The 12,565-nt window shown below is 31.7% G+C and overlaps 1 protein-coding gene across 2 annotated transcripts; it reads right to left on the reverse strand.

Moving 5' to 3' along the window:
• Window positions 1-887: 887 nt before the first annotated feature.
• LOC101265569 (uncharacterized protein At2g33490) lies at window positions 888-7,955 on the reverse strand. Of its 2 annotated transcripts, none has more exons than XM_004228388.5 (10): window positions 7,452-7,955; window positions 6,052-6,124; window positions 5,004-5,078; window positions 4,081-4,142; window positions 3,929-3,997; window positions 3,446-3,474; window positions 3,161-3,368; window positions 2,785-3,036; window positions 2,553-2,606; window positions 888-2,309 (listed from the first exon to the last, which is right to left on the reverse strand). In XM_004228388.5, exons 1-10 carry the CDS (start codon window positions 7,650-7,652, stop codon window positions 1,338-1,340), a joined length of 1,995 nt encoding a protein of 664 aa, XP_004228436.2. In that variant the 5' UTR covers window positions 7,653-7,955; the 3' UTR covers window positions 888-1,337. The 2 variants fall into 2 exon arrangements, with proteins under 2 accessions (XP_004228436.2, XP_019069656.1); XM_019214111.3 differs by having other exon boundaries at window positions 6,052-6,143; window positions 7,452-7,659.
• Window positions 7,956-12,565: the final 4,610 nt, after the last annotated feature.

The raw sequence follows: 12,565 nt of genomic DNA on the forward strand, positions 1-12,565 counted from the left end.
AGTTTGAACTTTAAAATGTTCTAATTCTCCCACTAAAGTTATTAGGATAAGTCAATTAAATTGTAATCTGCATCCTCTATCTGAAGTAAAGATTAAATCAATCTAATATACTTGAAGCCAAAATAAAGTTTGAACTTTAAAATGTTCCAATTCTCCCACTAAAGTATTACGCTATGTCAATTAAACTGTAATCAACATCCTCTATCTGAAGTAAATATTAAATCAATCTAATATGCTTGAACAAATGTCACTTGCGTTGCATTGAGCCAAAATGAAGTTTGAACTTTAAAATGTTCCAATTCTCCCACTAAGGTTATTAGGATATGTCAACTAAACTGTAATCAGCATCCTCTATCTTAAATAAAGATTAAATCAATATAATATGCTTAAACAGAGCTCACTTGCGTTGCATTGAGCCAAAATAAAGTTTGAACTTTAAATATTCCAATTCTCCCACTAAAATTATTAGGTTATGTCAATTAGACTGTAATCAACATCCTCTATCTGAAGTAAGATTAAATCAATCTAATATGTTTGAACAGAGCTCACTTGTGTTGCATTGAGCCAAAATAAAGTTTGAACTTTAAAATGTTCCTATTCTCCCACTAAAGTTATTAGGATATGTCAATTAAACTGTAATCTGCATTTTCTATCTGAAATAAAGATTATCAATCTAATATGCTTGAACAGAGCTCACTTGTGCTGCATTGAGCCAAAATAAAGTTTGAACTTTAAAATGTTCCAATTCTCCCACTAAAGTTATTAGGATATGTCAATTAAACTATAATCTGCATCCTCTATCTGAAGTAAAGATTAAATCAATCTAATATGCTTGAACAGAGCTCACTTGTGTTGCATTGAGCCAAAATAAAGTTTGAACTTTAAAATATTCCAAATCTCCCACTAACGTTATTAGGATATTTCAATTAAACTGTAACTATCCATCTGTTACAACTTACCAAGAAGCAAATGAAAAAATATTATCTCTAGAATTTCCTATTCTCCATCTTGATAGGTTACTACTAGTAAGATATTTACAAAGATCTCAAAACAGCTGTCTAAGCCACTTATTGTGGTCTCATACAAGCTATGAATAGTAACAAGATGAACGCCTGCATCTCGCCAGAGAAGCAAACAGACATACTTAACGGTAAGAACAAAATTGTCACCATATATCAGAAGCAACAGAAGGCTTAACCTGTAGATTTAGGATACACCCTAGCAAAATGCTGCCTTTCACCCTAACTGAATTGCACTGATAGAAGAATTATTAAGCTCCTTCGAGAAGCCAGAAAAATCCCTGGTGGCTCTCTTTGTTACACCTTCAATTTGACTAGCTAGCTTGGAGGCTGTGAAGCAGGGGAAGTATGGCGGTCCTTCACCAAGGCTATAGGCGTTAAAGGAGGTGATGAAGTCATATCTTCCAGTGGCTTAGAAACATGAAGTGATGTTTCTATCTGACCCCGAGATGGTATAGAGTAACTACGAGGAAGAGCTGGAGGTGTAGGTAGGGTAGAAGCAGCTGAAGATACTGCTGCTTTGTTTGTAGGAGAAAAATCCTGAACTTTTGAGACCAAAGGTCCTGAACGAGTAACTGGACGTAAGGGTCTTGTAGTGGTTATTTTAGCTGGTGGTCTAGGTAGTTCGTGTAGCTCACTTATTTTAGGTGATGACATGAGAGAAGCACGTGAAGATAATTTAGGGGTCGATGAAGGTTCAGGCGTTGAAGTATGCAAGAAAGGCAGAGAAAAATGCAGAGGGTATCCAGATGAGGCAATTGGACTACCAGAAGAAACAATTGGCTTTTTTGGCCATGGTTTTGCCGTCAATGGACCAGAAAAGGCTTGTCTCTTGACCTTTTTGGCATTGGACAAATCACGTTGTGCAGATGATAGGCCTTCTGACAGTGGAGGGGGCAACCAACCAGTACTTGCATTATTTTTGCTCTCTGTGGGAACTGATTGTGTATTCACGGTGATAGGTCCAGGGAACTTATCACCTGCCATAAGCTTTTCATATTTGAACTGATCCAAAGGGGAGGAATGCCACTTCTGAACTACACCACTAGTCTGGCTAGTCCGCTTTGTTTGAAGGTCTATGTTATGCGATTTCACTGATTCTGGAATCTTCACCTCCACTGGTGTGGGTAGAACATATGGTTGAAACTTGTTTGAGAGTGACGAAGTCATTCGTGCGGCACCCTCAGCAGGATCTGGTTTCCTCCCAGACAGAAGTGGTGCTGATTTAGTGATGTTGACATCCCTGAAGAAGGAAAAACTGTTCCCACCATGAATCTTACTGAGATTTTCCTATACAATCCAACAGAAGAAAATATTTTTTAATCTTCAGCAATCTCATATGAAAGGAGAAACCATAACAAATCAAACTAAGAAAAAATGAATTCATATTTTTGTTTCTATCAAAAAATAAATAAAAGCCTCAATTCATTTTTATGATAAAGATGAAAGAGACTAAATTCACGAACACAGTGTAGGGCTCCAAAGAAAGGTTTTCAACTGCTAAAGGAGGTCAGTGAAGATGATGTATAATACCTTTGATGCACCCTTCGAAGCAACTTCAGAAACCGCAACATCCACCTTATCCAACTACAGAAATGTCATGTTGTCAACAACCACTTGATTAGTGAAAATATTGCTCGGTGAATGTATAGTTATAGTAACAAATGAACGGCAAATTACTAAATGAGGATAATATTTAAGCAGATAGTATTCATGAATTTCCATATAAATCCCAGAAAGAAAGAAAAAAAGGAGAAAAGCTTACCTCCATTGAATGGGTTGATGTATAAACCTGGTCATTCTGTCCATAGTCAAAGCTCAGTTCACCATCATCAAGCGATTCAGATCCAACATCAGAGTCATCCTCGGAACTGTTTTCATTGTCATTGCCAGCATTAACTCCATCATCTTCTTCTAGCCCACGGAAGTGGTAATCAATATGATGCAGCTCCGTCACCAATTTGACATGTGGCTCAATCTCTTCAAGGGACTTGAGGGCTTTCTTGAAGAAAGATAACTGATTTCAAAAACAAGCCAAATCTCATGATCAACCACCCTAAACATAGTGCAAGCGTAGTAGCAAACACTTCGGTTCACTAAGAAACGCAATGGATTTTATTAACATCAACGGAAAAAAAAACCTGAGCAGCATGGTGTCTAGATGCCTGAGTTAAAAGGTTGCGGGATTGTCCTTGCCTGAGGGACTTCATACGGAATACAAAAACATTAGCCCCCTCGTCATAGTCTTCATAAGCTACTTGCAGCTGATGAGAAGAAATATGTTCTCCTTTACTTCCTTTAACCCTGCCTTTATCTCTGTGTTTTTGCATCATCTTCTCATACACTTCTCTGGCAAAGAAGAGAGAGTGAGAGGACACTCACATAGAGAAAAGCTACACAAATGATTAGAAGTAATTTAGTTTTACCTCTTGTCGTCACATTGCATCTTCATTTCCTTCACAAAAAAGAAAGAAAACGTCAAATGCTTAAGCATAAAAAAAATGCAAGCAAAGAAACAACACATAAACTATGTTTCTAAGTGGAAGCCTAATCCCAGTAGTTACTATCTACCATGAAATGGAACGACAAAATGACTAACTATTTAGGCTTGTCAATTTTAGTAAATATCAGATTAGTTGGTCTTCATATTACAGTAAGCACGTAATCAAAGTAGATGACTTAATAAGTGCCAAAAGTTTAACACAAAATTTGATTGTGTTAATTAATTATCCTCAAAAAAAATGTGATTGTGTTAATATAGTGAAATAAAATTTCCATCAAGAGATACTTGAAGTAAGACGAGCAAAATACAAGTTATATCTATTACACTATTACATCTCCCGAAGTGCAATCATCTTCCTCCTACCTATTCTACCCCAAGAAAACCATCAGTCGGTGTAGGCCCATACCTCAACTACGCGCAGTTCATTGATAAGGGATTCTGAGGGGACAGAGATAGTCTGAATAATATGAGAGCGCTGAAAAGAGAACATAAACACTCATCAAAACAGGGTATTTTCAAGAACTTGCAAATAATTCACATTGAACTGTTAGCACTCACATAGTTATCTACAAGTCTCTGAAGCTGAAACTGCAGTTTACCTAGCATTAGTAACACCTTACCTGTTCATATAGAAACAAGTCCAATTTTAACAATCAAGATTGAAAAATAAAAAAAGATGAGGAAAATTGTAGCTGAACTCTTAGCAATGTCATATAAAATAAATATAATGAGTTTTAACAATCCAAAGATGTGCAAATTATGATTGAAGAACAAAGGAAACCACTATTAGAATAATCCATTTCTTTCGATTGAGGAACTTTAAGATCTATCATGCAATGAGAACCTTCAACAAGACGGACATCATAGATCTTTTCTTCTGGGATCCTTTTGCTTTTGTTAGATAAGTACTGCCTCCGTTTCAAAAAGAGTAACCTGGTTTGACTTGGCACAAAGTTTTAGAAAATAAAGAAGACTTTCAAATCTTGTGGTCCTAAATTAAAATTATGTCAAATGTACTAAATTGTTCTTCAATCTTGTGGCTTTAAACATGCCACTTGGAAAGCTGAAATTAAAATGTTACCAAAAAAGGAAAGAGGTCATTCTTGAAAGAGACTTAAAAGGAAATGAGGTCATTCTTTTTTAAACGGAGGAAGTATTTATTAATGCTGTAGATCTAATAAATAAATAAAAGCCCTAAAAGCCCCAGTTCAATAGATCATGCTTTATGTGAGGCAATTCAAGCAATTCAAACATGATCTCGAAGCAGGCAATAACTCTAGGTTCAGATTATACAGAGAAATTTCAAAATGCTTGGCTCAAGAAAAAGCATTAGAAAACGCATGTGATTGTATCCCTAAAACAACTAAATAAAAGTGTCTCCTCCCTACAACTTAAATATTTAGTAAATCGGACTTGTTGAAAAAAAAAACTCAACATGGTGAATCATTAATCAACTAAACATAGTAATGCTTCATACTGACCGCTTTCTTCGTCCTCATTCAATGCCGTTTTCTCAAGAAGACAATCTCCCATTTCTCGCAACGATTCAGAAAATTCTGAAAATAGACTATCTCAATTAAATATAACTTGCACAAAAAGTTCTCCAGAAGTACAAATTCAACTAGTAAGAAACAACGATGAAAGCTGAGGAATAATCCCTGCTATTAATACATCTGCATGCATACTAAGGTACAATAAATATGGATATCATGTTTAACCAGTGTTTAACCAGTACGTCATTGTTTATTGGTCAACCTGTAGGACACAATATAATGTAAATGTGATAATTGATTGAAGTACACAGAAACAGAGCTTCTTAAAACTATTTGGATTTCTTTTGACACTTCAAAGAATAAAATATAAGTTCAAGCTTCCAAGTAAAATTAGCAAACTATTCCATTTTTGGAAAGTTCAAACAAGAAAAACCAGAAAGTAGATTGGTTTGATGGATAAAACAGCACTTAGTTACGCTTCCATCTGCTTAAGTCATTTCATAAATTTTCAGGACATGCATGTCCTTGCAGTACCTCGTTAAACATTCAAGTTTTCAAATTTTAGAAGCTAATTTGCTTCCCTATTTGATTCATTAAAGGCCTATGTTAACTAATAACTACATTTCTTTTGTTTTGATAAGTAAACTTGTTAACCAATAACTCTTGCGCTGAGAAGAAACACAAAGTCACCAATGTGCCCCACTGGAGCTTAATGCTCGAACCTATTACAGATGCAAAATGAACATAGTCTATGCTAGAGTGTTTTAAGTTCACAAGCATTATTATCTGGGGCATTTAAGTAAGTGAAAAGTAGGTAGATATAAGTATGCTTCTAGCCCATGAATTATTCTCAAATATTTATGCAATTTCCAAACAATGTGCCGAGTGGCCCTTAAGGAATCATCTAGCAGTAAAAGTATTTACAAGTTGAAGCTACTCTTAGAAGATGAAAGAGAGATACTATCATATTGTAAAATAGCTTCAAAAGAAAACATGCAGTTCAGAAGGTACAGTGAAGTAAATGGCAGTAAATTACCATAAGCACCATTTGCAGTTGCAGCTGCTGCAGAAAGCAACCTATCGTAGCAATCTTTCATTTCTTGCATATCCTAGGAGAGGTGAAAGCAACTGTCAAAGACCAGGCTGTAATAAACTTTAACCAGAAAAATTGACAAAATACTTCTGATAACTCTCATCTATACATCTATTGATAAATTAAGTGAAGAGTTTCTATAAGGAACTCTCATCTATAATTGTATATAAAAATTAAGTGAAGAGTTCCTATAAGGAACTCTCATCTATAATTGTATATATAAATTAAGTGAAGATTAGAACAGCTAATTAGGAAAACCTATATTCATTGTTGATTCCTGAATCAAATCACCGACAAACCAGAGTTGGGATTTTGAAGGAGACCCCAAGTGGTAAGAGTATGAAATTTTTTACTAACATCCCCGGCATTGTCTACAACAAACAGCATTTCCTTATCTCAGCTAAAACAGTTAATAATGCTGCAGCATGTTGATGAACTCGATTCACTGTTTCTAGGGGGCTAACCACAAGTATAGTCTCTATACATACCCAAATTCACACCCCTTACATTAATACAACGAAAACCTTGTTTTAAGCTAGATTAGTAACATGGAAACACTTTTCGCTATACCAGTGCTCAAGATTGATTTTGTTTAATCCGATCAAAAGAGAACATTTCTAATTAAATTAGCAGTCTTATATTACCTAGAAGAGAACATAAACCCTCTAACAAAGACCATGTTCACATAAAATACTACGGAGATGCAAAGTCATGACAGACATCTTTTCAATAATGGTGACATGTCTAGACCAACCTGAACCCACTTCGACTAATCCACCGTCACCTCTCCACTAAGGCCTAGGCAAACGGAACGAATGCACTTTGTGTTGGAACAGACGTATCCATATAGTATAAATCTGAATCCTAATCATGAATTACTGAAGTACATAAGCACATCATCAATTAACATTTTTATAACAACCAACCAATGAATCAATCAATCAACTGTAACTCACTCCCAAACTAGCTGCACAGACCTCAGGATCACAGCCAGAATAGTAGATACAGATTCAGCAGAACCCAATAACTTTGGCTCAAACCCTTCATGTGTGTTAAAATATTCAGAACCCACTAAACTCAAAGAATAACTGTATGATTTACAACCCATAACCTAAAAATCCTCCCCCACCCCCTCCCACCCCACCCCTCTAAAATCCTCCATATCTATTCATTTCTCTCCAAACCCACACCATTTCCCAAGAAAACCAATTGGGGTTGTCTAAATTAATCCCTTTTTTTCCATCTTCATAAAAAAATTGCATCTTTTATCATATCACTCCACACCCACAACCAAATCAATCAAAAAAATTTAAAAAAATCAAAGAACAAATTCAACAAAAAACCTGAGCAGCCATAGCAAGCTCATCGGAAGGTTGGCGAAGCCTTCGTTCTTTCCTTTCATGTCTAAGAGTAGCTAATCCTCGCAATTTCTTCAAAGATGTCTTCATAGATTCAAAGTGTTTTGTTTGAATGAAGGAAAAAAAAAAAGGAGATTTTAGAGAGGAAGAAGAGAAGCGTGTCCAAAAATTGGTCAAAATCAACATGAACAACTTTTTTGTTGTATGTATTTATCATGGTTTTGTGGTTTATGTCAATTACCTAAATTATGTGATATTTTTTATTTTTTATTTTTTGAAAAAATAAAATGGTATAGATTTGATTGAAAATTTGGATATAAATTTTTAATTTTTTAAATGAAATTTATATATTTGTGAATTAGTAGATATATTTATGAGTCATAATAATTGACAACTCAAAATTATTTAAAAGATTTATAAAATATTTACGATAATTTTATTTGAATTTTATAATCCAAAAAAAATCAGAGAGTATTATTTTCTTTTTATAATATGATATATATGAAATGGAGTTTTGCCTTGATTTCTTTTCCTTATTTGAAGTATTTTCTTTTCCATTATAAAAAGTCAAAATTTTATCATAAATGTTTGAAATTATTTTTAAAAGAAAATATAATTTCGTATAACACAATACAATTTTTCAAAATGTAGTCTGACTTTGACTTATTGGGAGATTTTTTTAAATGCATTTTAGATTTTTTTTTTATATTAATTTTAGTTTTCATACAATAATATTATATTTTTAATATTAATTTTTGTGATCTAATATATTACCATCTTGATTTGTAATTATAAACTTTTGCATGACGTCTAATCACCTTTATAACCCAACCATTATTTCACACATTTTTCTTTTGCAATATCCATTAATTTTGATTTTTTATTTGATTTATATAAGAAATAAAACAAAAGGATATTTTGATTGATTTTGCACAAATTAAAATTCATAAAACTTATTTACCAATTTATAAGAAATTATTTAGATTTGCTTATTTCAAGTGTTTTTAAGTTATAGTAACTTTACAAATTCAGAGTATATATTTAAATTTTTTTATTATAAAGTCCAAAAAATAAATACTCTTTTTATGTTCGGTGTCTAGTTAAAATAAGATACATAAAATAAAATGATGGAAGTACCAAATAGAATTCGGTCAAAGACAATATGATTAGTGGATGTCAGTTTTTAAAAGGCGGGGGCGTGAGGCGAGGCGTATACCTCGAGACATGGGGCGTAAGTCTAATGGATCTACAGGGTGTAGTAGCATGTATATTCAATTTTATAGTTTTATTACTAATAAAATAAGCAAAAGTAAACTTTTCAATAAATTGTGATTTTTATATGAGATAGTGTTAATATTCAATAATGAAGAAAAAAAAAGATTATCATATTATTTGAGAAATATCATTACAATAATAATAAAAAAATGATTTAAAGGGAAAAAAATTAAAAATACATTAAAAACGCCTGGGCATAGTGTTTTTATATTCAGGACTTACGCCTTATGGATCTACGTTTTTAATTTACGCCCCAAGCATTTTAGGTATGCTCCGCCCCAAAACTCGCCCTGGGACTCGCTCCAAAGACGTTTTTGAAAATACTTGTGGATGTAGTTGCTCAATATGAAAAACAATTTAACACGAAACACTATCTTTCAAATAGGATTGTATACCATACAAATTTAAATTGATCAAATTCTAATATAGATACTACTTGTATCACTAATTACCTGTTCACTTTTGAATTGACACACCTATTAAAAAAATAATAATTGATATAGTAAATTTATTATTTTACACCTATTAATTATGAAGTGAATGAATTTAAAACTTAAGTTTTTGGAAAGTTTTATTTTTTAAAAATTGAGAATATAATAGGTAGAAAAATAATAATTTTTTTAATTTACCAAAATAAATAAATAATTAAGATAATTATAAAAAAGAAAAATAGGCAATTAAGGAAAAAGGTGTACTTAATAAGAAATCACATAATAATCGTGTCAAAGAGGACAACAAATAGAAAAATATTTTTTTTTCGTCAAATTAAGAAAATTCATTAATGATTATTTTTATGTACAAATCAAAATGTTGACTTGGATTTATTTTATGGTCAATGGTCCAATTAATGAGTTAGGTCTCCAAGTAGTTTCTTGTTTCTTAAGGTCATTATTTTAGTCCTTTTTCTTTATTTAAATAAAAAAATTTATTATAAAGTCTTGACCAGTCCAACTTTTTCTAGGAAATTAAAATAATTAGTATGGAGGCAAAGAAATTCAAGGATTTTTTCTAAGATAACGTAATTAAAGGGATTGACTATTCGGGAAGCAATGACTAATAAATGTGTTTCTACACTATTTATATTAATATATAGAAAAGGGTCAAAAATATTTTTGAATTATTCGAAATAATATAAATATATTTTTAAATTTTATTTCGCCTCAAAAATACCTTTTTCTTCAAAATATAGGGTCAAAAATACACTTATGTATTTTGTAAAATCGTTCTAAGGAAATGGAGAAATGAGGAAAAAGATTTCTATGTTTTTCAGTGAAATCGTTTCTAAATTCTACGGAAATCGAAGAAAATGGGGGGAGATTAAGGATAAGTTTATTAGTCTACGTGGCATGAGTGAAACTCTATTGGCTCATGTGGCATGCCATGTGACATCCACATGGCATCTAAGTGACGTTTAACCGATTCTGTTAATGAGAGGGATATTTTTTATCCAATAGTTTGACGGTAAAGATATATTTGAGCCGAAATATACTTCAAAAATATATTTGAGCTAATTCTGATAGTTTAAGGATATTTTTGAACATTTTTCATTTTAATATATATGAGTATGGGAGGGATGGTATAAATTATCAAAATTCAAATTATTGGATTGAATCGAAATTTATCATGTTGACTAATGATTATTATATTGAATTGAATTTTTTGAAGATTCAGTATTTAGTGTGTACTTTTAGTTAAGGATTATTATAATTGATTTTTGGAAATATTGAATCGAAGACAGAGTGTTCACATATACCTATTAAAGTAATTTTGGACAACAAAAGATGAAACACGAGAAGTTCAAAGCATAAGCATGAGAGATCTCAAGCTCTTTCACAGGACTAGGTTTTTGATCATCTTGATTGGACACTAGTGAGTGCTTGATCTTCTACTTTCAAAGTTGGTTAGGCGGACGTCATTCGTACAATACTGATTTTAACTATGCGTGTTAATTTTAGAATTTTAATTGATATGATTCTTTGGTCATGTTTATGATAACATTTAGGGGTCGTTTGGTACAAAGATCAATAATGCAGGAATTGGTAATGCAGGAATCATTATTATCAAGTGTTTGGTTCATTATTTTTTAACTAGTTTTCTGTGTGGTTTAAAGTTCTACAAATTTTTTTTTCCAATTATACCATTGAATTGTTATGGGATTTTTGTATTTCATGTAATTGGATCAAGGTAGATAATTGGCGGATAATATTATTTTTTCATAGCATTTTTAACTAGATAGGAGAATAAAACTTTATTATCATATTCACTACGTTCTCATTTAAATTATTTGAGAGTAAATAATTGTCATCTATAAATTGGAGTTAATATCTCAAAATGTCACACAACTATAATAATATATACGGAAAATTTATTGAACTTTGTTTTGTATAATAAATCTTTTAAAAAACACTTTATCATATAATAAAATAAACAATAGATATAGCAAAATTAATTAAACTATTTTTATGATCGAGATGTTTTATTTATATGTATATGCTCTTGTCTTAGACTACTTGTGTAATGTTTAAGGAACTTCCGTTAAGAGACAATATTTGACTTATGAATTGTTCTTAAATTCATACATCAACATTAGCATATTAGTCGCATTATCATATTTTATATTAATACTAAGTAGATTAAATAACTCGTGTTTTAGAAACAAAAAGTTATATCTAAATAATAAAATTTGCAAATTAATTTATTTAAACAAATTTATTAGTATAAATATAAAATATAAAATCAAGAAAATAAACAAAATGATTAAAAGAATTTGAGGGGTATTTTTGTCTTTATCTAGATTAGTCCCATTGTATTAAATTAATACCACCAAATGGAAGGTATTAGTTATACACCCTCTAATACCATGTAGGGTGTATAACTAATCCATGGATTGATCCAAAATTCCTACAAAACATAGAATTAAATAATACCACACTTAATACTTGAACTATTTTCCCTAATACTCCCTACCAAACGACCCATTAATATTATCTCTACTTAGTCATTTTTAACGTATTTTTCTTGTCATGTATCACTTCTTGATTCGTCCACATGTTTAGTCTGAATTTATCTTATATATTATAATAGAAAATTTTACTTGATCAATATTCTACACTCTACAAGTAAGTATAGTTATTTACGATGGCAAGACGAAATTTCAATTTTATTTTAAAAAATGACCAAAAAAATTCGATAAAAATCATATATATTTTGAAAAGTATAATATATATATATAAAACTGAATTCTCTTTCTTCATCCTCAATCGAATTACTGTTCGTGACCCATGATTCTATTTTATCATCAATCCAATCTCCAGCCTTCCTCATCATTAATATTTTTGCTCGCGGCATAGTTCTCTTACCCGCAACCCCAGCTCCTACTTCAATGAGTCATTTGCCCATAAAGAAAACAATGCTACTCCTCCTCCAGGGAAAGATGCGGTCAAGTTGCGCAGGATGCGATCCTTAATTGTTCACTGTTGACGGAAGTCAGTATCCCGGGTCCTCGGGGACTCATTCTGACTGAACTGATTCGAAAAGCAACTTTTGAAGTTACTCAAATCACTTGATTGTTTTCTAAAAACATATATAATCAAACACTTTGATTCGTTAAAAATAAGTACAATATTGTTTTTGAAAAAAAAAATACTTTTAACTTTTCAAAGTTGGACCAAATTGACAACACTAAGGAATGGAAAAATGCATAAGTACTCCCAATTTATACTCGAAAGTTTTGATACACACTTATAATATATTAAGTTCTTATTACCATCTTCCTTTAATTTATTTCATAAATAATTTTCTTTCCCTTTTCCACCTAAGTGATA

The sequence above is a fragment of the Solanum lycopersicum genome, chromosome 1, assembly GCF_036512215.1.
Source record: "Solanum lycopersicum chromosome 1, SLM_r2.1".
Classification (NCBI taxonomy): domain Eukaryota; kingdom Viridiplantae; phylum Streptophyta; class Magnoliopsida; order Solanales; family Solanaceae; genus Solanum; species Solanum lycopersicum.